General features: G+C 48.8%; 1 protein-coding gene across 1 annotated transcript; it reads right to left on the reverse strand.

Moving 5' to 3' along the window:
- Positions 1–1,179: 1,179 nt before the first annotated feature.
- STRIP1 (striatin interacting protein 1) lies at positions 1,180–20,744 on the reverse strand. Its single transcript, XM_005891287.3, has 21 exons — positions 20,525–20,744; positions 18,043–18,112; positions 17,249–17,323; positions 16,692–16,826; positions 16,172–16,292; positions 15,336–15,404; positions 12,663–12,769; positions 12,428–12,555; positions 11,018–11,200; positions 10,429–10,646; positions 9,372–9,437; positions 9,203–9,266; positions 8,036–8,107; positions 7,472–7,546; positions 7,179–7,276; positions 5,873–5,999; positions 5,564–5,664; positions 4,756–4,822; positions 4,098–4,202; positions 3,282–3,486; positions 1,180–2,117 (listed from the first exon to the last, which is right to left on the reverse strand). The coding sequence occupies exons 1-21, from the start codon at positions 20,741–20,743 to the stop codon at positions 1,870–1,872; spliced, it is 2,553 nt and encodes an 850-aa protein (XP_005891349.2). The 5' UTR covers position 20,744; the 3' UTR covers positions 1,180–1,869.
- Between the last annotated feature and the right edge of the window lie 5,454 nt (positions 20,745–26,198).

A 26,198-nucleotide genomic window follows, 5' to 3' on the forward strand; every position in this document is an offset into this window, starting at 1 on the left:
AAGGTGAAGCTTCAGAGGAGACATTGTGGAAATAAAAAACCAGGAAGGAGGTAAAAGCCTCTGCTAGGTGGGTTCAGGGAGCCAGGCTGCATGGTGAAATAAGAATGTGAAAATTTATCTTACTCAAACTACAGTCTCAAAATACACACTTGCTATTGATCCTAGTACAGAACAGCAGAGAATCCATCATGTACACATAAATTGTGTTGAATCTCCTTGTCCTGTGCGAGTTACTTTGTGGTAAAGGATAATTGCAGGGACCTTCCATCTCCTAGGCCATGTGACTTACACATGGAGCACACTGCTGGCTCCACCAGGCTGCTCATAATCACGATGGTACGTCAATGCCTGTCCTGGAAGCCCAGCTCTGGGCCTGGAGTGAGGCTCAATGGGCAGGTACTGAACGGAAGAGCCAACAAAGGGGAGAATTCCCCTAGAATACATTTCCTTTATAAGTCAAGACCCCTTGGAGACTTAGAAAAACCCCATACGTGGCCTACAAGTAAGATAAGGAAACTTGAAGCAGTTCTGAAAAGGGGACACCCTTTCTCAGCATCAGAACATAAGATCCTCAGAAGCAGAGCCTCAAGATCCAGCAAGGTGGAGGCAGACACATCTGGGAATCTGAAGGCTGGAGGCAGGCTCCAGGAGGCCTCACTGATGCTGAGCACAAAGGTGCGCCCTTCTTCAGCCACACGGGCCTGCCGACCCTCTCTTTCCCAGGACTCCTGATGGTCTGCTTCCCCAAGCTTTGGGCACTTAAGTCTCCTCTCAGTCCCAAGCACCTGCCCAGTGAGGGCCCAGGACAGACCCCTTCTCTGATCTGGCCCCTCCCCTCCTAGTACTGGAATTGGTTTGGCTGAGGCCAGCTCAAGGGTGTGAGCCAGAGAAACCTGGGGCTCCTAGTGCAATTATCTCTAACCCAGGGGGGTGCAAACAACTTATCACTTCAGCAACCCTGAGCCCTGGGGCTGGAAGCCCTGGAGCAAAACCAGACTAACTGGGGCAAGAACACTTGGGCTAAGTACCAACTCCCCCTCTGCTTCTCCTTCAGATGGGAAAAGTGGGCAGTTTGGCAGGGACAAGGGGGTGATCTATCAATGCTGGCAAGAAAATCCACTTTCTAGACCTGGAGGAGATGTTCAGGGGCCATGTTTCCTGCAGACAAGGCAATGGGCATTGGTTTTGCTTCCTTTTAATGTAAACAGAATACACAAACACATTAAAAACCTCAACATGACACGAGAATACACAGAGATTTATATATAGATATTTACAGACCTTGCACACCAAGAAAAAAAAAACAGCCCCTCCGATTCATGGAAGCTGCCTCTCCCCTAACCCTATCCAAAACCAAAGTGCTGGGGCAGCAGCAAGAGCCTCTGCAATTGCTTCTGGATGAAACCTAGCAAGAGGCTGGAATGACATCAGAAACCCCCAGAGCAAGGCCAAGATTCCGCTCTAATCCCAAGCCCTCCTTCTTTGGCAAGCTGACATGCCAAGGATTTGTGTCTCAGAAGAGTGAGCATGACCCCTGAAATTCAGACATGGTGCATTCCCAGCCCATTCCAGCCTTCAGTGGAATGACAAAGGAGCTGCAACCAACTGTGTCCAAGAGAGGAGGGCAAGGAAGAGTGAAAGAAGAGAGGATCTCAAGCAGAGAGATGACCACTCCCGAGCAGGACCCTGGGAATCAAAGAGAAGCCAGATCCAGACTTGCCCACCAGCCCAGCACTGGCTTGGAAGGGCACAGTAGGGATGTGCTGCCACCTGGAGGAGGAAGGGAGCACTGCAGCAAGGAACCAGGACAGCCCCTGGAGTACCTGGAGATCACCCCTTCTTTCATTTTCAGCCTCCCACCCAGGAGCCTCACTGAAGCAGCTCTTCCCAGGAAATGGGCTTGGAGAAGACCTCCCTTTCTAACCAGAGGTCATAGTTCATCTGGAAGTCCTCAGGGAGATCCACCCGCTGGCCCAGGACACTTTGCAGGCAGTTATCCACAGGCAGAAAGTCGGGGTTGCTGTGGGCCCGGTCATAGCGCCGGGCGTTGAAGCGCTCGATGTTGGCACGGAGGGCACACTCCTCTGCCTGGAAGTCCCAAGGCCGGGCATCGAGATCTACGATGAAGCAGGAGGACATTTTATGTTGAGAGCCAAAGCCTTGTGGCAGCTCCCCTTGGGGTCACTGCAGCTCAGGGCCATACAGGCTTGGGCTTGGACTGTTCAATGTCAACCAATAGCAGGAAACCTCCAAGCCCAACCCTCGGGAAGACTTACAGAACTTCTTTCCTAGGTACACAGGAAAGTCAGGTCAAAGGGGAAACACCAGAGCTACGGAGAAAGAGGCTATACAGCAGTTTATGTGGATCTGCTGAAGGAAAGCCAGGAGTACAACACACTTCTCTGAAAGTCACATTCCCCCTGGCTCTCCCAGATTAGAGGCAGGAACCTGCAGACATGCCCCCTTTGCTTATTCTCTCAAATCCCCGACCAGGTGCTGCGTGCCACCTTGGCTCTGTACAAATTCGGGGCGTTGGGAGTGCAGATGCAGTCACGTGGCCCTGGGGCCGTGGTCAGGAATTCGAAGGGTGCGGCAGCATGCTTGGGGGTACCAGGAAGACCTACTCTGCCAGGGAGGCCAAGGTGGGAGGGGAGGAACACGTGCAGATACAGAGGGGTACAGGGAGGCACCCTGCCAGGAGAGGGAACAAAAGTCCGGGACAGGATGGCCAAGGTGCTCAGAGCCCTCAGTGTGATGGAAGCTGGGCTGAGAAAGTGGGACAGATTACAGAGGACAGGGAGGAACCATGTGTGGGCCTGATGCGTTAAGAGTTTGGCTCTAATTCTTCAGGAAATCAGAAGTCAAAGAAGGATTTTACTCAGAGAGATACCACCACCGGATCTGGGTTTTATAAATATCAGTAGGGCAAAGTCTGAGGCACTGATGAAGGGAAAGGAACTAGAGGCAGGGAAGCCATCAGGAGCTGCGAGAATTTCGGTGACCAGAACCAAGGCAGCTGCAGGGGTGAGAGAAAGGATGAGAGGTCGGAGAAAGTCTTGTGACAATTTCTGGTAAAGGAAAGAGGAGGCACAGAGAGGAGCAGGGATGACCACAGACAGAAGCCTGGCAGTTTCTCCAAGTCCTTCCTGGGCTTCCCTCTCTGATGCTACAGAAGCAGGAGCTGGGCACTGCCAGGTTGGTTGCTCGGAGGGAAACTTAAGAGCAAAGGGAGAGCTGTCGCCTGCCCCCACCCCCCTCCCTTGCCTCACACGGAGCCTCACCGTTGCCGTAGGCCCAGTCGTCGTTCAGCCGATGCCGCACCTTCTGGTAGATGGCAGACATGGTCTTCATGTTGCTCTTTCGCCACTGCCGTCCCAGATACTTGGTCTGCACCTTGAGCAGCTTCAGCACATACAGCTGCATCATGGCCTGTTTCACTTTCAGGGCCCGCTTCAGGATGGGGGCTGACTTGAACACCACCAGCATCTGGAAATGGGCACGAGGGAGGCTGTGTTGAGGGCAGAAATGAACCCTGCTCTATCATCTGGGTAGGGTGACCAACTGTCGCAGTCTTCCTCAGACTGAAGAGTTTCTTGGGACATATGACTTAGACTAAAGTCTCCTGGCTAAAACTAGGCAAGTCCCAGGCAAACCTGGACGGTTGGTCGCCCAAGTATGGGTCATTCTGGAATTTGAAGAAAGCTACGGATTCCACCACCCGAAGTATCCTTATGTGCAGGTACATACGATTTCAGGGGGTTAGTGGGCCTCCCCACCCGAGGCATCCACAGAGTTAAGACAATTCTCAGAACCCTGGTTATGTTACCGGTGGAGATTAGGAGGCTATACAAAATTCCTTCTATATTACACGTGAATTTGTCTCAGTGCATGACTGTGCCGCTTCCAGTTCAACTCATCAAGGAACCAGGGATCCGCCCTCAACATGTAAGGATGTGGCTACAGGAGAGTTAGGTGAGGAAGATGTGGCTGCTCCAGCAACCCTGGGGACTCTCTGCCCCCACGTGAAGGGGACAGGATGGTGTGTGGCACTCTGCTTTAAGCTCTGGGACTCATGCCTGCTGGCTGTGCTGACTCACCATCGTCCTTGAATGCTTCCATTTTGTCAGCTTGTTCAAGATCCGAAGCAGATTAATACAAGAAAAGAGGTTTCTCCAGCAAAACTGGTTATTGTCACCTGCTTCCTGCAGGGAAAACCCAGGAACCATTGTCCCCTGCACAGCGGCAGGCGCCCCACAGTTTCCCAGGCCCTCCCATATATGACCTCAGCACTGCTGGGTCACTCCATGTGGGCACCAGGAACCCTCTCCTCTCCTCAGCCTGGGGGAATGCCATCCCAGAAGCTGGCAAAGGGTAGGGGGTGATCCCGAGAATCTTCCTGCAGGCAATGTGGAGCATGACATTGGGGGCTCTGGCCTCAGCCCCCACTACCTGGGGCACCCAGGCTCCCTCAGAGCTGTGGCCCCAGAGTTCCAGCGAGGGGAGAAGGAAACAACTCGACCAGGTGAGCTCTGGGTCAGCAGCCCCTGAAGACCACAGTCCTGACAAAATAATTTCTAAATCCAAATGTTCCTACAAGGTCCCCTCCCTGGTCCTCCTATGCGATGTCAGTGCTTCAAAAGCCAGGCACTCAACAGTGAGCTGACCTGTGAAGACGCCTTTCCCCAGGTGAGGGGGCAGGCTCTCCGGTCCGGCCCTTACTCAGAGGGAGCGCTGGGGCAGAGGTCAGCTACTCACCAGACTCTCGGCAGTCAGCTCTGGCAGCTCGTGCACCACGCAGTGAGGGTAGTCCAGGACAGAGATGCTGCAGGGGGCAAGAGAGCAAGGCACCCACCATGAGCAAGGGCTGGGGCCTGGGGAACGGCCGCTGGCTTCTGGCTTTCCTCTCTGGCTTGCCGGAGCAGAAACAGCAATCTACCTTGTCTGCACTACCCTGATAGGGAAACACCGCCTACAAGAGCACTCATAAGACCCCTTTGTAGCCAGAGACAAGCTTGTAATCTTGTGAGGGGTGGAGAGAGCACTCTATCCCTCACAGCAACAAACCTGGGGCTGGGGGTAGATTTCTCAAGGCAATTAATTTACACCAAACCCCTACTGGAGACTGTGTCTGGCTAACAGCTCAGCTTGTGGCGTATCACAGTGACAAACAGTCAGTGTCAAGTACAGCTGGCACCAGGTGATGGGGCGGGATAAGAGCAGACAAGGCATCGCAGTGCACATGGCCGAGCTCCTGGAGCACGCAGGCAGCCCCGCCAGGCTCCTCAAAAGAATGGGGGACACAGAAGGACTGAGGGCAGTACTGGAGCCCAGGATGAGAACCTCCCACCCAGGCACAGACAGACTGAGTCACCTGTCACCAGACTAGCCAGACTCAGGTTTGACAAACTGGCGTTTTCTACAGACTACATCTCTTTCATCTTTGGGTCCTGACATCTGGCAGAGCACCAGCTTGTGGATGCTGACTGGGCTCAGTGGAAGAGGCCAGCTAGGAGCCCTGCCATCTGGCCATACCCACCCCTTCCTGATCCCTGGTCCTTATCACCTGTTCTTGGCAGTGATGTAGGACATAATGTTTTGATTGAAGAACTTTAGGATCAAAGGGATGCAGTTGGCAAACACCAGGTGCTGGGCCATGTACTCAAACTGAAAGCAACAGGAGAAAAAATAAGCATGCCCCTTGGGATCTCACCCTTTCTCTAGTGATAAAAGGCCTCGCATGGAGGACTGTTTATCTGCACATTCGTGCAGAGCTCAGGGAGGTTTGAAGGCCAAGCCTCCGTTCTTTGGGGCCAGAGGAGCGGCACTGCCCAAGGCCCTGGCCCCGTGGACAGAAGGAAGGGGCTATAGATACCTGATAGACGTGGTTCAGCTTGAAGTGCTTCAGCAACAGCAGCAGGACGGCAGAAATGGCCTTAACGATGACCTCTTTGTGGCGGTTCACATCCACTCCCAGCTTCATGCTCTGCAGCACTGTGGTGCTGGAAGCACAACCCCCGGTGAGCCCCCAGCACGTGCAGCACCTCCTGCCTGGCGCTCCCAGGACACAGGACTCCTGAGCCTTCTCGGGGCAGAGCTCCCACCTAACCCTCCACCCTATGGACATCTCAGAGGTAGGCCCGGCTCCTCCCACCCACCTCCCAAGCAATCTAGCTCAGTACAACTGACTTCTTCCTTCTGATGCCCCAAACATATTCTTAGCCTATTTCCCTGCTTTTCCTCCAAAAATGAACTTCTCATCTCAAGATCTTCCTTAGGCTTCTGCCACCATACGCACTTGTGTTTCTCAGAGCATGTTCTGCTGGAATACCAGTATATTGAGATGGCTCTTGTTATGGGGAAAAGGGATTCTGAGTCAGATAAATTTAGGAAGTATTTACTTAAATCAGTTTCTTAATTTAGGAGTTAAGTTCTTAATTAAGGAGTTAACTATAACTCTTTATAAGAGGAGATTTAATACTTGAGTCTGGAACCCTTTTTCTGTCAGGTGGCCTGGCGTTCTCTGACATCCCCTTTGGTGTCAGCCAACCCTCCTACTCCCTCGCTGGCTGTCACCACTGGACCCAAGTGGCCAGCCCACCAGGGAGTTAGGCTCAGAGCTGGGCAGTCCTGGCAGGCAGGCAGGAGATCAGGTGCCCAGGTCCTTCTCAAAGTAGAACGTGATCTGAGTTTGTACTCTCACATCAAAAAGATGAGGTCAGGGCCCCAGGGAGGAAGAACCCCTAAAGATTTCACTATCACCCTGAGACATTCAAAAATAGTTTTCATGCCAGTTCACTGGTGAATAGTAAGGAATATACACCCAGCTCCAATGGCTGATTTTTGTGAAGAAGCTAAAACTGTATATCCTGAATGTCCTAATCATTTAACAGAGGAGAAAGAGGAAGTGACTTCTCCAATTCACTCAGTCGCAGAGTCTACACTAGAATCCAGGCCAACTAGATCAAAGTGTCCTCACAAGCAGTAAAACTAAATATTTTACCCAGTACATTTTCTTTCTTCTAAACCAGGAATACCCTGAAGTTAATCTGCAGAGAAGCTGAGCTAACATAGCAGCAGCAACAACACAACCAAGAACCACCAGCACCCAGCAACAGTGGACTGAAAGGCAAACATGTCCCCTTTCTGTACATCCTCAACACTCAAGACTTGACACTCACGGCATCTCCTCAGGCAGGACGTCAGCTAGGATGTTGATTGAGTCTGTTTTGGCCTTCGAGGTGGGAGCTGCGGCCAGCAGGATCTTCAGTAGCGCTATCTGGCAAGGAGCAGACATTCACACAGCGTGGCTGAGAGGGCCCCAGGCAGCACAAACTTCTGAGAGGCGGTGCTTTTAGAGGTGCTTACGGGGCAAAAGGAGGCACTCAAGGACACCGGTGGGCATGCTCTCAAGGCCTATGTTGTAGGGCGGTGACCCCATGGCAGGCAGAGCTCTCAGGAGGCGCGCACTCACCATGTACTGTGGCAGGCTGGGGAGCAAGCCTTGGTACAGAGTTTCTGCAGGCACCTGTTCAACTTCCTCTTCTCCCTTTCAATACAATGGGTACAAGGGGCACTGATACAAAGCCTGGTCCCAACAATGCTCTCCCGAGCCAGCCTGCTAGCTGGCTGGAGGAGAATCTCTAAGTATGGACGTAAACGACAATGCTGATGATGATCACAAACTTTCAATAACAAAATGTGCCAGGTACTTCACTTGTAAAGACACAATGAATCCTTCCTACAACTCTATGAAGAAAGTACTATTGTTATTTCCATTTAACAGGCGAGGAAGGGAAAGCAGAAGGAGATCGAGTACCTTGCCTAAGTCCCCATCCACCAAGGGTGGAGCTGGGACTCCGAGGCAGGTGGCGGGCCCAGGTCTGTGCTCTTACCCCTGCACCCGACACGCAGCAGCCCTGCAGCAGGAGCTAGACTGGGAGCTGTGGGAGGGCAGGCCAGGGTACTCTGCAGCCTAGGCCCATACAGTGCTGCGAACGGCTGGGATCCTGTGAGCTGAGGAAGGCCCCCAACTCACCCCTGAGAGAGGAGAGCGAAGGTACTCCTCCTCCATCTGTGCCTGGACCTCTGCAATCGACGTGTACTTGTGCTGCAAAGAGAGGGAAAGAGGCATTAGGGCAAACAGCCCGCACTCTGGCCAAACGCCCACACCTGGGAAAGGCCCCATGCAATTTTCTTCAAACGTCATCTTCTCAAAGAGGGCTAAGTCGCCACAGAGATCCTGAACTAAAACCCAAACCCAAAATATTTTTCTAAGTGGGCACCTATCTCTTAAAACCAGAATAAAAAAAAGCACAGAACAGGTTAGGGGGAAAAAAGGAAAATTAAAGGAGAGAAGGGGACTTTCAGATAGCTACAGCTATAGGAGGAAACTTAAAAGCAGAATCAAGGACTCAAGTACTCAGAATCAAGTACTCAAATACTCAAAAAGCCTAGCTGCATGAGGCCCACCTAGTACTACAAATTTCAAAAGTATTTTTCAAAAATATATGAACATTTATATTCCAGATACGCTCTTAGGAGATACACCTCTTCCTCATTGTGCTGTTTCCTCCCATTGGAGGGACACGTGTGTACCAAACACCCTGGTCTTTCCCCGCCGCCCCCCAACTCACTCCTCCCCTTCCTGACTGGCCAGTATGGGAGGAGGAACAGGACAGTCTCAGCTCCACCTCTTTCTCTTCTCTCTTAAGGAAAAAGAAAGCCTGTACACTCTTCTGCTCCTTGCTGGGCTGAGCAGGGCTCCAGCCCGCTCTGGTCTGGGTGGGCGAGTCTGCCCAACTCTGGAAGGGAGGTGTCAGGACACCTCCCGCAGCTGTGCTCTCAAAGCACTCCATCGGCAATGAAGCTGGCATCTGAATCTCCATCTGCCTACTCCTCTAACTCAACTCCCTGAACTTGGGCAAGGAAAACGGAGGCTATTTCCTAAGCCCCTTAAAACGCCAACTGTCAGTTAATATAATCTTTAATGGGTACCCCAGGAAGTATCCAATAAAAAAAGCTCAGTTAAAATAAATAAAATGTATGAAAAAGTGTTTTCAAGGATACTGCCACTGTCCACCTATTCCTCCACCCCTGGTTCCTTCAGGCAGACAGAAGTCTAAAACAGCTTCTGCCAACAGGCTGGTCTCACTTTACTCACTTGGGACCAAACTAGGCCAAAAGCTTACCTGAAGCCACCTACCTGTTTCAGAGTCTTGATGCTTTCGTGGATTGGCCTGGGCAGCCCCACCACTGTGTTCGTGTCACTGGAGAACAAAGGCCCTGTGTTAGGTCTGGGTCCTCAAACACCTGAGGCCGGGAGGGTGACCTTCCCACTACCTTTCTTTAAAAGGCACTCAGATCATACTCACCTGCCCAGAGTATAACCTATGAACTTGCTGCGGCTGGACTCGAGGAACATCTCAATGTCTTTCTCTCTGCCAAAGGAAAAGACTGCGGCTTTCTTACAAGTTACCTCAAGGCATCATGGTTAATAAAACACGAAACGTCCAGAAATTGTGAAGCTAAAAGAAAAAGTCTCCCACAATTGTTTTTCTTTTTGAAAAAAGAAAATAAAAAAAAGAAAGAACTGAAACCTTCAAACTATTTTAAAGTCCTTCACAATGCTGTTGGATCAATACTCTGAAAACATATTAAGTGTAACTAATTCATAAAATTAAGGTGCTACATCAAACTTAAAAGCGTACTTTATTCAAGTGTACTTGATGTTAGTAACAAGTCTGTCAACAGAATTTCTCAGATATTTTTGAAATTTCCAATTACAGCTGTAAACTACTCATTTTTTCATATGAGTCATATTGTCCTGTCTCAGACCATTAGGCTAGCTTGCATTTTCTGATGACTTGTTCTGTATTCCCATTACAGATCACTGAAAACTGGGGCTTTACTTAGATCAAGAAAATGACTTCTATACCCTTTCCCATGTTCATCTATTTCTTAAGTTGATGCCCTTTTAAACAGATTACATTTATATGCATACAGGAACCTTCAAATCCATAGATTCACACACATGTATCTCAAGCATCTTAATTATGGTTCTAAAGAAGTTCTTCCTTAATCTATAATTTTCTGTCAAATATCATACATAACCCCTGGGAGAGTGGAGATGGGTTTACTTAAATGTCCTTGTTTTAATCTTTTTCGTAATTCCTTTCACTAGTATCGCATCTAACCAAGAGCTAATACACATTACTGACTTGAGAGCCATGTAAGGGCCTCTTTGTGCCAGGCCAGCACCCTGACCCCCCAGGGCCAGCACTGGGTACTTCAAGAGAGGCTCATCCCAAGGCCAAGGACATCCTGGCCTTGCACAGGACCTCATGTGACAACTCAGGCCAGATGCCAGGCCTGCGGGAATGATGACTCTGGTTTCAGGAGTGAAGAGCGTTCGGGAGGTCTGAGACTCACCTGACCTTGGGAGCCCATGGGAGCCCCTTTGGGCAGGTCAGCCTGTCGGTCTGGGGGTGCTGCAGTGGGGGAGGCATGACCTCATCCCGCTCAAGGGGGAACGTCTCCCCCTCCAGACTGTTGTCGTCATCATTCTCCTCCTCCTCCTCTCGAGAGTCATCAGCCTTGTAGGGATCCCGCTCGTTGAAGGCATCCAAGTTGTCCTGCTTTATGAGTGCCTGAAAGCAGAGGAAGGGTCAGACAAGAGCCAACCAACGAACAAGAAAGGGGCATGGAGGCTGGAGAGGCAATTACGTAGAAAGGTGGTAGGAAGAGAGCCAGGAGCAGTGGAAAAACCTGAGAGCAAGTCATGGTCTCGGGCCCAAGTGACCAATCAGTTCTTGCCCCAGAGTCCCTCAGAAGTGCCACGTCCTAAGTGCCCACTAGATCCTGGCCCCTGGGCTGGGGACAGTGTCCCTGCTCTAAAGGCATGCACACTGACGCTGATCAGAGGGGACCTGCAATAACCTGGGGCTCATCCAGAGACCATGCCACTGCACCTGTGCACCCTGAGAACCCTCAGGAGTCATGGGGACCTTGTCGCCCTCACCTTGTGCTCCCGACGGCCCCGTTTCTGCTGCTGCTCAATCAGGTCAGAGGCAGAGGCCGGGGGTGAGGCAGCCCTCATGTTGCGGATGACCTTGATGCTGTCCTCAGGCAGCGGGGGGAGCCCCAGGATGGCGCGCTTCTCGGCCTTCATGCTCTGCAGCTCCTCAAAGCCGCCCAGAGTGCACTGCATCAGACAGGTGTGGAGCCAGGTCAACATGTCCATAAGCCAGTCCCTGTCTGTGTCAGGCTCGAAAGTATCTGTGACACCACGTCTTTACAGAGACGACACAGCCCCTGAACAAGGGACTCAGCCCACCTCCAAGAGAAGCAAGTGACATCATCATGGGAGAGGAGAAAGGGGGGTCAAGGAGGAGAGACACATAGGCTGACAAAGCCTGGCGCAGAAGCACACGTGGCTCTGTGCGGCCCACGGACTCATCAAGTAACAACAAAGCTGCCTGAAGAGCTTAACCCTTCAAGTTCCTAGAAAAGTAGGTGACACTCAAATGCTTCAAATGCTGTACGTGCTAGTCTTTCAAACTTAAATTGGGAATATATTGCTGGATGCTCAAATTAAGAAAAAAAAAAAAAAAACACTTCATCTAAACAGCCCTCTAGAAGTAAAACCCCAGTAGAGCTCAATGATTTTAAGCTGCTTCATTTCACTGTTTCTGAGCAATTCAATTGCTTTCCACTCTGGCTTCAATGAGGCTTCACAGGCAACCAACAGGCTTCTGGCCAAGATGCAATGTGTAGACCACTCTGAAGGGGCCTAAACTCACTGAGCTCGCTCTGCAGAGTTGGCCTATTATGGAAGATGGGAAGGTGAGGCCCAGGGAGAGCAAGAGTACAGACTCCAGCTCCTCTGTCCTCCCAGAAAAAAGGGCTCCTGGTCTGGTATGGGTCTGGCTACTGAGCATGGCCCCCAAGCTAAGGGTGATGGCCAGCCTACTCTCCTGGACCCAATCCTTCCCTACCTAGAAAGAAAGTAAGCCACCATACCCTGAGGATAATGTAGGCTCAGGGCTCACCCTTTCTTCTTTCCAGTGACATCTGACTGAGGGGCCCTTTACACCAGCTTTAATCTTGCCTCGAATCATTTTACAAGCTCCAGGTTCAAGAGCAGCCTGTCTGGGGAGAAGGTGTTCCATGATTGCAGAAAACAGTTTCCAGGAACCAGGGAACCAACCACCTATTCTGATTCAAACACAAGTCCTCTTTGGCTGCTGTGAGCCCAAAGTGACACTTTTTTGTCATTTCCTTTCAGGACCCTTCTTTCAGAGTTTTTTTTTTTTTTTCAACTAAAGCAGTTATGTATTCATACAATTCAATATCCAAAAGGATACACAGTGAAAGTCTCCCTCCTCCCCTGTCCCCTAGCACCTGAGTTCCCCTTCAAGGAAGTGCTCACCAACACTGTCTTCCAGAGCAGCAAAAGAACCTTTTTCATGGGGAAGTGAGGCGCATGGCCACTGCAAAATTTGGTCACCATCCCAAACAGCATGATGGCAAATGGCTCATTGTTGTACAGCGGGGAACCTGGGGGACACCAAGGTATCAGGACCACCGGCAGCAACAGGACCCTTCCAAAGCCCTCCAGCCTCTGTTCCCAGGAGGGCCTCCAGCCAGGGCCCCCAGAGTCCTACCCAGCTCAGCCCTGAAGGTCTGTCGCATCGTCCTCCACTCGGCCTTATCACCCTCACACTCCTGGTGAACGGTCTCCACAATCAGGTACATGATGTTGAGCAAGACCCTGGGAATAAGAGGCAGCTCATAAGGGGGCAAGATGGGGGATCAAGGGAGCACCCCTGGTTTCCTCACATCCCACCTGACATGAGAAAAGCCTGCACACAAAGGCTGGCTGGGGCGGGGGTAGACGTAGGGCTGTGGGGACTGTAAGGTAGAAAAACCGATAACTCAGTCCCACAAAACACCTGTGATGTTTCCTTCTTTGTCCTTGGTGCTAAGGTTGGGACCAGACCTTCTATTCTGTGTTTCTAGGGTATGAGTGCTTACTCAAAGCAGATGCTTAATAAATGGCTACTGAATGGATATCCAGACATGAGCAAGAATGGCCCAAAGCATTTACTACCCTAAGCTTCCTGGAATGAGAAAAACACAGAGGCAGGAGTGAGCTGCGGAAGTGGGTGTTGGATCAGACAAAGCAGAGGATGGTCAAGGTGAGAACAAGCAAATGTTTACCCTGTGATGGAGTAGAAACAGGAGCGAGCAGGATGATGGCCAGGGACCCTAACTACAGTAGGGAACGTCACCAGCATCTAATCTGAAAACTTCCAAATTCACAAAAAGAGGTGGATTCTAATCCTCACAAAAATGGAAAGGTAATCTTTCTGTTTAGCAGCTGCTAATCACAATGGTGTGATCACTCATCTAGAGCCAGACATCCTGAATGTGAAGTCAAGTGGGCCTTAGAAAGCATTACTACCAAAAAAGCTAGTGGAGGTGATGGAATTCCAGTTGAGCTACTTCAAATCCTGAAAGACGATGCTGTGAAAGTGCTGCACTCAATATGCCAGCAAATTTGGAAAACTCAGCAGTGGCCACAGGACTGGAGGTCAGTTCTCATTCCAATCCCAAGGAAAGGCAATGCCAAAGAATGCTCAAACTACCGCACAATTGCACTCATCTCACACGCTAGTAAAGTAATGTTCAAAATTCTCCAAGCCAGGACTCAGCAATATGTGAACCGTGAACTTCCTGATGTTCAAGCTGGTTTTAGAAAAGGCAGAGGAACCAGAGATCAAATTGTTAACATCTGCTGGATCATGGAAAAAGAGAGTTCCAGAAAAACATCTATTTCTGCTTTACTGACTATGCCAAAGCCTTTGACTGTGTGGATCACAATAAACTGTGGAAAATTCTGAAAGAAATGGGAATACCAGACCACCTGATCTGCCTCTTGAGAAATCTGTATGCAGGTCAGGAAGCAACAGTTAGAACTGGACATGGAACAACAGACTGGTTCCAAATAGGAAAAGGAGTCCGTCAAGACTGTATATTATCACCCTGCTTATTTAACTTATATGCAGAGTACATCATGAGAAACACTGGGCTGGAAGAAGCACAGCTGGAATCAAGATTGCCGGGAGAAATATTAATAACCTCAGATATGCAGATGACACCACCCTTATGGCAGAAAGCAAAGAGGAACTAAAAGCCTCTTGATGAAAGTGAAAGTGGAGAGTGAAAAAGTTGGCTTAAAGTTCAACATTCAGAAAACGAAGATCATGGCATCCAGTCCCATCACTTCATGGGAAATAGATGGCGAAGTGCAAACAGTGTCAGACTTTATTTTTTTGGGCTTCAAAATCACTGCAGATGGTGACTGCAGCCATGAAATTAAAAGACGCTTACTCCTTGGAAGGAAAGTTATGTCCAACTTAGATAGCATATTGAAAAGCAGAGACATTACTTTGCCAACAAAGGTCCGTCTAGTCAAGGCTATGGTTTTTCCTGTGGTCATGTACAGATGTGAGAGTTGGACTGTGAAGAAGGCTGAGCGCCGAAGAATTGATGCTTTTGAACTGTGGTGTTGGAGAAGACTCTTCAGAGTCCCTTGGACTGCAAGGAGATCCAACCAGTCCATTCTGAAGGAGATCAGCCCTGGGATTTCTTTGGAGGGAATGATGCTGAAGCTGAAACTCCAGCACTTTGGCCACCTCATGCGAAGAGTTGACTCACTGGAAAAGACTCTGATGCTGGGAGGGAATTGGGGGCAGGAGGAGAAGGGGACGAGAGGATGAGATGGCTGGATGGCATCACTGACTCGATGGACGTGAGTCTAAGTGAACTCCAGGTGTTGATGATGGACAGGGAGGCCTGGCATGCTGCGATTCATGGGGTTGCAAAGAGTCGGACATGACTGGGCGACTGAACTGAACTGAACTGAAACTTGGGACACAGCCAGGAAACATCCTGACGTCATCAGGACTAACCCCATGCAGATGGGCAAGCTGTGCTTGAAAAGCACAGGTTGTACATGGCTGACACAAGGAGCCACTTCGCATGCTTCATCCCAATACAAAAAGCTACTCCACCAAGCTTCTGGGCAGCAGCGTGGGCAGGAGGCCACACTTATACTAAGTGGCTCCACCCTGATTTCCTCTGGGGGTCTCATCCCAGGGCCCACTCAGGGAGCCCTCAGTAGGGCCTGCTCATCATACACCAAGCCCATCACATCCACAGATTAGCACGTGCAGAAGAACAGCACATACAGCGAGGAAACCCGGAGCCCCTGCCTGCCCTGCCCTCCTTCTCCGGCTATCGCTCAGGGAGCCCAGGGGTGCTGCTCGCCTTACCTCAGGTCTGTGCTGTCCGCCAGAGAGATGGCTGGCTTCCTCACCGCACTGCTGCAGGCAGCACTGTTGCTGTGGGAGAGATGTGAGAGTCAGTGCCTTCCCCCAGGAGGAAGAGAAGTGGTTCCCCCAACAAGTGCTGCCCAACAAGGTGATAAAACCCTATGCGATGCACTTAGACTCACAAGAGCCCACAGGACCCAGCGGGCAAAAACTCAGGCCCTGAACCAGACTGCCAAGGTTGGAATCGTGGCTCTAACACTGCCTAGCCATGTGCCCTTGGACACTCAATTTCTCCATGCCATAGATTCCCCATCTGCAAAATGGGGACGGTAACAGCAGCTATGTTATTAATGAATTAGTAGGTATAGTGTCCTTAGAACAAGGCCTGGGACATGCAAGCACCCAACGAGTGCTTTTACTACTGATGGTGTTTTCCTTAGATGAGCAGCAGCTGGCGTGTCCACCAGACAAAGGACTAGTGGAGACAAAGGCCAGAGCAGGTGCTGTTTGAGCCCATGTGCCAGCCTTGTGCCCGGTCTCCTGCTCAGGGGAAACTCAAGGCAGTACGCAGGTTCACAGTGAGAGACCTTTATCTTTTTCTGGAGGAGCACTGTAGGTCGGCAGGAGCTGCACTGTCTAATGAGCTCTTTGGTGTTAGCGAGCTGTGGGCCCCTCATTGGTCTTCGAGGTTTGGGTCAGCATCTCGCCTATTATTCAAGCTGGCGGGTCAGAACAGAGCCCCACGTGGCCCATTTAACCCACTCAAAACTGCTTAGTTCTGCAAGCTCTGCCCCTCTGCCCCCCTTCCCCCACTTGAGCCCCTCAGAAGAACTCACTCTATTTCCATGTTCAGAAGCTCCACCAGAGCGTTGAAGGTGCCCACCTCCAAGAGCAGAAAGGTGTTGTAGCGCATCCAGGACTGAACCTCAGCCTCTGAGCTGCACTCCCCAAAGGTGCCTGCAGACACAGGGCACGGCTCACTGCGTCCCTGCCCGCATCTGACCGGGCAGCAGACACAGGGCACGGCTCGCTGCGTCCCTGCCCGCATCTGACCGGGCAGCAGACACAGGGCACAGCTCGCTGCGCCCCTGCCCGCATCTGACCGGGCAGCAGACACAGGGCACAGCTCGCTGCGCCCCTGCCCGCATCTGACCGGGCAGCAGACACAGGGCACGGCTCATCGCGTCCCTGCCCGCATCTGACCGGGCAGCAGACACAGGGCACGGCTCGCTGTGCCCCTGCCTGCATCTGACTGGGCAGCAGACACAGGGCACGGCTCGCTGCGCCCCTGCCCGCATCTGACTGGGCAGCATCACTGAAGCTGGTGTAGGGGGTCTCTGGGTGTCCACTCAGTACCTTGGGCAACATAGAGAATCGCCCGAGCCACCTTGAGCCTCTTCTCCCTGGCAGTGACCTCCAAGCCATCCAGGAGCCTCATGGCGTGGGTGCGGTGCTGGTTGGTGTCCAGCTCGGTCCACTTTTTATCTGTCACTGCCAAGAGAGAGACTGCTTAGACTGGAGCCCAGAAAAATCCTCCCAATGGAACAGACACCATATTAACCCATCAAATTCAGGACTGCCACAGGACCAGAAGCTCAGAAAGATAAATTACTCCTTACATAAGGGAGGAGGTCACACCACTGCCCCATGAATTTGAAGTGTGGTTGAAATACTGCTATTTTGGGTGCAATTTTAATTACATAAAGCTCCCCCCATGATACACACTTCTGAAAAGCCCCCACCAGAGTACCTGCAAGCCCACCCTACATGTCACATCCAGCCTTGAATAACCATGGTTCAGCAGGCTTTTTAGGCCACTCCAGGATGACTGAGGTCATTCAGATGACTAAGAGAAACCTGTAGCTCTCAGGATGCAGGGTGAAAGGAGCCAAGAAGGAGGGGAATCGTCTCACCATGCATCCGAAAGTCCTCCTCAAAGCATTTTCGATTCATCAGGAATTCTGGTCCTTCCGTGTAGCTATAGAGCTCTGTCAAGAAAAAAGGTCATCATCTCCATGTCGATGTCCCATAGCAGGGCCACAAGGAGCAGAGAAGGTGAGGTGTTTGCCTCCAGGCCCAACTCTGTCCCTGAGTCATAGTGACTCCTGGATGATGCTATCTAATTACTAAGGGGGTCTCAATGCTCTAATGTGCACAATGGAATGCTGACTACCCTTGCGGCCAATAACCAGATGCCAGCTAGGCATAAAGCCTGGCATTTCCAGTCCAATGCGCATTGATCCCACCATGCTATGCCAAAGGCTAACTGCCACCATGAACATGTCTCTCTCAAGTGGCATGAGAACAGGGCCTGTACTATGGAGGCTTGAGAAGCAGCTCAGGCTGATTGCATACTATACATGAGCAGCAGTGGCAACAACAGATGGACACAGAGATAGACCCACTCACTGGCATTCCTCAGGACTCCTTGTTCGAGGAGAGACCACTGTCAGGGGGATTGTGTATGGCCAAAGAACATCAATGTCCACAGTGGGACTGGGCCACAGCCAATTGAGCTGACCATGCGGAGATGTTTCATAAAAGTAAAGGACAAGTCAAAGTTATGAGATACGAAGGGCTTGAATCTAATATTAAGTTTCATATATACATATCATTACTAGTACTAACTAGGAGATAAAATGAACTCCAAAATGACACTCACTCTCAATTTTATTAAACACCAAGTAATAGAAGGCCTCTGCCTTACCTGAGAGTTCTGCAGCCCACTTGTCTGTGTCAGCATACTCAAACTCCAGGTCAGGAGACTCAGAATAGCCCTGTTGAGAAAAAAAGGGTTATATAAAAGATCACTGTGAGTGTTTTCCAAAGGAACAAACACACATGCTTCCAGAGACACCACTGTGTTATAGGACATCACTGCCTTCACTTTTCTGACGTTTTATCTCAACGTTTTTGTCTTCTGGGTTAGTTTGGCTCTCCCTACCAAGCCCTCTCAGAGTACCTTGCACTACTCCTTCATGTCACTTACCATAACTAGTAATTATACGTGCACCTGTGCATCTGTTTAGTGTCCATTCTCACCAATGATTTCACAATGCTCAGCACAGTACTTGGCATGAATGACCGAATGAACAGCGTATACTCAAATAAGTACTTGTTGGATAAATGAACACTAAAGCTTCCATGTGTTCCATGCAGTAAAATGATCATTCCACATGGTATGAAGATTTTAGAAGCCTTGTTTCTTTCTGGCTAGTGGGCTATCAACAGCTCAGTACAAAATAAGTATTGACACCCTCAGTCTTCCTGCCTTTCTCTCAAATTTCAGCAAGAACTGACAGAGAAGGCAGCAGCTGAACAGAAATGGCTTCCCTCCCACACATAGGAGAGATTATGGCAAAGAATCTTTTGACTGCTGGAAATATGTGAGTACTGAGAACACACCATCTGGGAAGCCCTGTTCTGGGAAAAGAGAAGAGGTGAAGAAAAAGGCAGTCCTCAGCTTAATTACAATCTACTTGGGAAGACAATGACCACCCACAAAATGACATAACATACCCTCAAACATGAATAACATAAATAAGTCTACTTCTTATTCAGAGGCAACAGACTGCACAGTTTCATAAGTTCCTGAGCTTCAGTTTCTTCATTTATGCAATGAGGATGACAAAAATCTATCTTGAAGGTTTTTTAAGGACTAATCAAAATGATGTGGCACACAGTGGGCTCTCATCAAACACCTGCCTCCCCGTTCTGCAGGCATGCCTCAGGCTCCCAGCCGACTGATTTCAGCTTTGACTCAAAAGAGAGCTGTTATCAGTATTTCTAAGAAAATAGATTTTGACAGGTCTCTCAGCTTAAATGTGTTCACTGAATGACCTTCCATGTGTTCAATCTATATAGAAATTAAAGGGTAGAAAGTACATTTAATGGAAACACTTAGGAAAATTGTTAACTATTTAACAACTATGATGCTTCTGATGATGAAACTGGATTCACCCCTACCACTTTAAAAATCCTCCATACTTGAAAAATTATTAATAAGTCACCACTGATGTGCAATCAGCCCATCATGCAAGGGCTCCTAAAAGGTCGGTTTCATTGCTTTTTCAAATAATTCACTTCAAGCTCAAAGTGTATCTGACTGGAACTTGTCAAATTTTGATGTCTGACCAGATGTTTGTTCTTGCCAACAAAAACCAAGAGCTTGAGAGGTACTGATTTCAGGTGTCTAAAGACAGCATCATCACTCTGGTATGACCTGATACATTATATCTGGACAAGAAAAAATGCCTTCTCATTAATAAGCACCTGACTGCTAATCAGCCTCAGGTGAAAGAAATTTCCTAGTAAGTGCTCTGGGAACATGCTGATTAAGAAGCCCTAAAACGCTGCTACCGTGTGTGTCTTCATTCATGAATTCTACAATGGAATGCAGTGGGAGTAATTCTTTAACTGGGGGTGAGGTGACTAGTCAGCTCCAGACTACGGTGTCTCCGGAATGGGAGGAACAGCCCACTAACGAAAGAAGAGAGATGTTGAGCCCCAACGCCTGTTTAAGTTATTTCTGATCTTTAACAGTTCAGCATCGGGCGGACTGGGCACACCAACCACCGGGCACTGTCTAACCGTGGCCTGAATCTGCAGTGGCTAAGTTCAGAGCAGAATAAGACTGTTCCCCTTTCCAACCATCGCGACCTACAGGCGCGTAGTATTGATATTATTAGTGCTAATTAATTAGCTCAGTCCTTCTCTGAGGTGCCTTCCCAACCCTCGCCAGTCCCTTCCCAGCCCACACACGCCCTCCACCGTGCGCCGCGGAACCTACAGGACCAGAAACTGGAGATGATTAGGGGGTCTGGGGTGTAGCCGCCCCGCCCTCTAGAGCGCACGCAGATCACTGACTCTTCACCCGAGAAATGGGGCAGGGGGCGGACTTCCGAGGGGCTGGGGCCCGGAGGCCGCGCCCACAGCCCGGGCCTCAGAAAAGGCGACACGGGCTCCGAGAGGTTCTCCCGGTCGGCAGAGCTCGGGGCGGGGACCCCAGCTTCACGCCTCCGACCCCCGGGAATGCCTGCCTTGCTTCCAGCTCCTTTCGCTGTAAATGACAACTCCCCTGCCGAACCCTCCAGGAAACCCAGCCTGGACCCGAAAGCGGCCCCGAAGTGGGGCCGGGGTCCACCGCCGCCGCCCGCCTGGTGCTAGCCTCGCTCCCCGAAGCTCCTGACCTCCGAGTCTTTTCGCTGGTTGCGGTTGAACTCTCGGGCTTTGCCACCAGGCAGGAGGCCTCCGGCGGTCCGCGGTGCCCCAGGTGGAGGCTGCGCGGTTGCAGGCGGCGGAGGTGGCGGCGGCTGAGGCTGCTTGTTGTTCATGATCAGCGGGCCGGGAGTGCCGGCTGCCGGCTCCATCTTGGCGGCTCCACACCCCCGGCTCGATTCACTGACCATGGCTGTGATGCAACTCTCGCGTGAATTCCTCCCGGAACGCGCCCTGGTCGCCATATTAAGTGTGGCGGCCAATGCCAGAGCCATCTTGACTGCCCAACATCTCGCGAGATTTTCTCTGTGAAATCTTATCCTTCTTATAGTTTCTGTTTCGTTTCCAGTTTAGAGATCGTTTTATCTGCAAAGCCTCGCTTAGCCCCTCAGCCAGTTTAGTGGAACCCCTCTCTTTCCTTTAACATCGCTTTGCACTTGTTACTTTCACAGCTCTGTCCAAAGCTTGCGGGATATTGTAGAGAACAAAATGGACACGATCCCAGTCTTCATGGAGATTACCTTCACGTGGGGGAGATGTGGGAAACGAATGAGCAAATCAATGAAACAATTACAATTATGACATTCTTTTAATCATTCATTCAACAAACATTTAATGAATGTCTCCTAGACTTCAGGCAGTGCGAGAGAGTGGGGAACAAAATCAAGTTCCTACACTAATGAAAAAAATGAAATGATCTATAACATAGAGCCTGTGAGTGAGCCAGACAATGCGCTCACAAACAAGTGCTAAGAAGAAACGAAAACAAGTGTAAGGCATTGGAAGGTGACAGTGATCGAGGTACAGCTGGGCTATGTTAGGTAGGCTGCTTAGGAAAGGAGGGGCTGAGAGTGATTTTCAATGAGTTCTAAAAGAAGTGAGGGAGAGCCATACCAATATCCATGGAGGTAACATAGACAGAGGGACCAGCTAACTCCAGAGCCTCCTAGGTGGCTTGGCAGGAACTGAGTGAGCCAGGAGAAGAACAGTAGGAGATGAGGGCCATGTAAATGCAGGGGCCAGATAAATATAGGGCCTAGAAAAGCATAGAAAGTAGTCTGGATTTTATTTTAAGTAAAATGGAAAGCCATCAGAAAATGTTGACCTGCTGCTGCTTTTGGAGAAAGGATTGGGGTGTTGCAAGAGTAGGTGAGGGTGGACAGGTTCAGAGACTATATAGATGGAAATGATGGTGTCTTACGCCAGGTTGGAACATTGGGTTGATATGGTATTTCTGTATTGTGTAGGTAGATTTGCTGAAAGATTGGAATCCTATCAGCAGGATAGGAAGGAATAAAGGATGAGTCCTAAATTTTTGGCTTGAGCAACTGGGTGGGTGGTTGTATTGTTTATTAAAATAGAGATGTCAGAGGAAAATAGGTTTGGAGGAAGATCAGGATGTCTGTTTTGGACATGTCATGTTTGAGATGCCCATTTGACATCTTAGAGGTGATATGTAGTAATTACCTGATACTGTGCTGTGAAATCCTTAAAAGCGTTTTATTTATCCTTGTTTCTCCAGAACTACATTTTGGCTGCTGAGTTCTTGGAAAGTCATTGTGATGCAACTCTTATATGATTTCTGCCAAGGTTCTACCTGGTAGTTGCTTTAAAAGTCTTTGTTGCAAAATAATAAATCCCAAGCTGCTATGTTGGTACTTCCTACCTATGTTCCTGTCCTTTGGTCCCGTTCCTTCTCAAATCCAGTAATATATTTTATAAGTTAGCATTTCATCCAAGCTGAGCTGGTTCAAGCTGATAGGAAAAACTAAGGAATTTGCAGGAAAAGGACCAAAGCTGAGAGAATTCTTAGGTAATACCAACAAACTCCGCACAACCGAACACCTGACATCTAGTTTCAGTGACCACAGTTTGGTCACGTTCTAAGACTGACCAAAAGCTTAGAAGCTTTGATCAAGTTCCAAGACTTAATTACCACAAGTTGTATCACCTGGGGAAAAATTTAGACCTTTAAACAGTACACTATTTCAGCTACATTCAGAATAAAGGATATTTTGATTTAGTAATTCCACTTCTAAAAAATTGTTTTATTGTTTTTGGCTGCACTGGGTCCTTGTAGCACAGGGGCTTCTCTAGTTTTGGTGCAAGGGTTCAGCAGTTGTGGCACGCTGGCTTAGTTACACCCCAACGTATGGCGTCTTAGTTTCCCAACCAGGGATTGAACCTGCGTCTCCTGCATTGGAAGGCGGATTCTTAAGCATTGGACCACCAGGAAAGTCCCAGTAATTCCACATTTAGTGATAAGTTCTAAGGAGATAAAACTTTAGGCAAAGATATTGTCTGATGATTTTCCGGGCAGTGATATTTTCAATAGTGTAAAGTTGGTACAACCTAATTTGAAAAATAGTCAATAAGAAAACAGCTAAGTTAAAAAAAAAAAAGAAAGAAAGAAAACAGCCAAGTAAGTAATGGGGCAAGCAAAAGATTGACTAAGGAGAAGTCATTATTTATGTTTAATAGTAAGAATTTTTAGGGGCATAGGAAAATACTTATGATATAATTGAATGTACAGTTGGTTCTCATTGTGCTTGTGTTTGTATGTGTGTATAGAAAAAAAGACTGGAAGGAAATACACAAAATTGTAGCAGGTTTAATTTCTAGACGGTAGAAACTTACATTATTTTCATTTCCTTCTTTATACTTTTCTGTGTTTTTGAAAATTTTATTATTAAGGTGCTATTTTTTGAGGTATAATTTATGTACAATAAACCACATATGTTTGAAGTATACAATTTGATATGTTTTGACATATGCATAAACACATAAAATCATGACCATATTCAAGACAAGAACTTCCCTGGTGGTCCAGTGGTTAAGAATCTGGGGGAGATGGGTTCAGATCCCTGGTCTGGGAAGATCCCATATGCTGCGGGGGATTAAGCCTGTGCACCAAAACTGCTGAATCCCACATGCCCTAGAGCCATGCTCCACAGCAAAGAGAAGCCACCACAAAGAGAACTCTGCTCACCAAAACTAGAAACAGCCCCTGGTCACCACAGTTAAAGACAGCACAGCAACAAAGACCCAGTGCAGCCAAAGTGTAAAAAAAGTTTCCATCACCCCCAGAAATTTTCTTGGTAATCCTCTCCTATTCATTCCTGTATCCCTCTCCCATTCCCAGTTAACCACTGTTAAGTTTTCTGATGCTACCGATTAGTTTGCATTTTCTACAGTTTTACAATAACAGAATCATACCATATGCATTCTTTTTTGTCTGGATTCTTTCACTCAACATAATTATTTTGAAATTCATTCATCTTGTTGCCTGATATCAATAGTACATAAATAGAATTCCATTGTTTATCCAATCACCTGTTGATAAATATATGGGTTGTTTCAGTTTTTCTTGCTTGCTTAAACTCAATATTGAGAAGTAACATGCCTTTTTTAAAAAAAAATAAGAATTGTCCCAGGTTGTGTGGAAATATTTCCTGAATGAAAGCAGGATCTCCAAGCTGTGACTAACACAAGAATTCTAAATTGGAGAGCTACTTAAATTAGTACTACTTTTGAGTTCCAGAGAGTACTCACTCCACCCTGGGAAAAACTCCTTGAACTGTAGCATTTGGTAGGAAAAGGAATCTCCAGTGTGAAGAAGCTGAAGCAGAGCTGATAAACTCCCCCTCCCTCACTGGCTAAGACACTTTCAGAGAAGGACAATTCAGTCAGTAGAGGGTAGAAGTTGCAGAAGTGCCTTGATGAATTTCCAATCTTCTTTCCGCACCTACAAAATGAGGATAATACCACCTCTCTCTGAGGCTATGGATCAAATGAGCTAATTTATGGGAAACCTTTTTTAAAAATAATAAATCATTGTTTTCAAAAGAGAATTATTTTTATTACCAAGAGGTGATGCCTATGATGAGAAGGCCCTTCCTTTACCAGAAGCGGTCATGGTTCAAGAAACCAGAGGAAATGAAATTTCAAGTGTGAGCTATTATAGCATTGTAGGTACTGTAAAAACAGTAGTTGTTCCAGCTGGGCTCTGTAGAAGGAAATTGGCACATACTGTGTGTCTATAGAGGAGAAGGAAACGGCACCCCACTCCAGTACTCTTGCCTGGGAAATCCCATAGACAGAGGGGCCTGGTGGGCTATGGTCCATGGGGTTCCAAAGAGTTAGACATGACTTAATGATTAAATTGGAGAAGTAAATGGCAACCCACTCCAGTATTCTTGCCTGGGAAATCCCATAGACAGAGGGGCCTGGTGGGCTATGGTCCATGCGGTTCCAAAGAGTTAGACATGACTTAATGATTAAATTGGAGAAGGAAATGGCAACCCACTCCAGTATTTTTGCCTGGAGAATCCGTGGCCAGAGGAGCCTGCTGGGCTGCTGTCTGTGGGATGGCACAGAGTCGGACATGACTGAAGCGACTTAGCATGCATGCACGCATTGCAGAAGGAAATGGCAACCCACTCCAGTATTCTTGCTTGGAGAATCCCAGGGACAGAGGAGCCTGGTGGACTGCCATCTATGGGGTCGCACAGGGTAGGACACGACTGAAGCAACTTAGCAGCAGCAGCAGCAGCAGTGTGTCTATAGGGTGTCAGATACTGGGCAAGGTGCTTCACATTCATACATCTGTGAACTACTAGCAGCCAGCTTTCCTGGCAGTAGAATAAGAGCGGCAGCCCTGGAGGGGGATTTTGAGCAGTGCATCACAGTATCCAGGATACACCACACATTAGTTTCTAGTTCTGTGTAGCAAATTACTCTAACAGAGGATTAAAACAACACTGTGGAGTCCTATCCCAAGGCCACAGGTGTGAGGCTCTGTGCCAAAGACATAGACGTAGAGCCCAGAACCAAGGTCACCTCTGAAACTGACTAATCCCCTTTGTTCAGTTCAGTTCAGTCGCTCAGTCCTGCCCGACTCTTTGCGACCCCATGAATCGCAGCACGCCAGGTCTCCCTGTCCATCACCAACTCCCGGAGTTCACTCAGACTCACGTCCATTGAATCAGTGATGCCAAAAGCCCCCTCATCATTGCCAGCCAGCTTCTTGACCCATTAGTCAAAAACACCCACTCCAGTACTCCCCCTATATAGCACCCTAACGAATCATCTAATGCTACCCTTCCAGTAGGAATTTTCTCTTGAGGCTATGAAAATTGGCTACTAGCCCACGATAAACATCAGCTCTCATTTTAGCTGGCCCATTGCTGTAACAGCATCACCCACTCTAATAAACTCTATTCTCCTCTCATTCTGCCTTGTGTCTGGAAATTCTTTTCCAACCTGTGTTTAGACTGCCATGACAAACAACTTTCCTGGTGGTCCAGTGGTTTTAGTCTGCCTTCCAATTCAGGGGATGCGGGTTCAATAATCTCTGGTCAGGGAACTGAGATCCTATATGCCAAGGGGCAACTAAGCCCACAAGCTGCGACTACTAAGCCTATGCACTGCAACTAAGACCTGACGCAGCCAACAAAAACACACCAAACAACAACAAACCCAATTATCATCTCATAGTTCTATGGGTCAAGAGTCTGGGGATGGCTTAGCCGGGTGTCTCCAGCTCACGGTTGTTAAAAAAATTATTCTTGACATTTGTTAAAATGTAAAGACTTTATTCAGGGCAATTGTGATAGGTGTCAATGCTACTGGAATAGGCAAGAGAGG

This window comes from Bos mutus, chromosome 3, assembly GCF_027580195.1.
Source record: "Bos mutus isolate GX-2022 chromosome 3, NWIPB_WYAK_1.1, whole genome shotgun sequence".
Classification (NCBI taxonomy): domain Eukaryota; kingdom Metazoa; phylum Chordata; class Mammalia; order Artiodactyla; family Bovidae; genus Bos; species Bos mutus.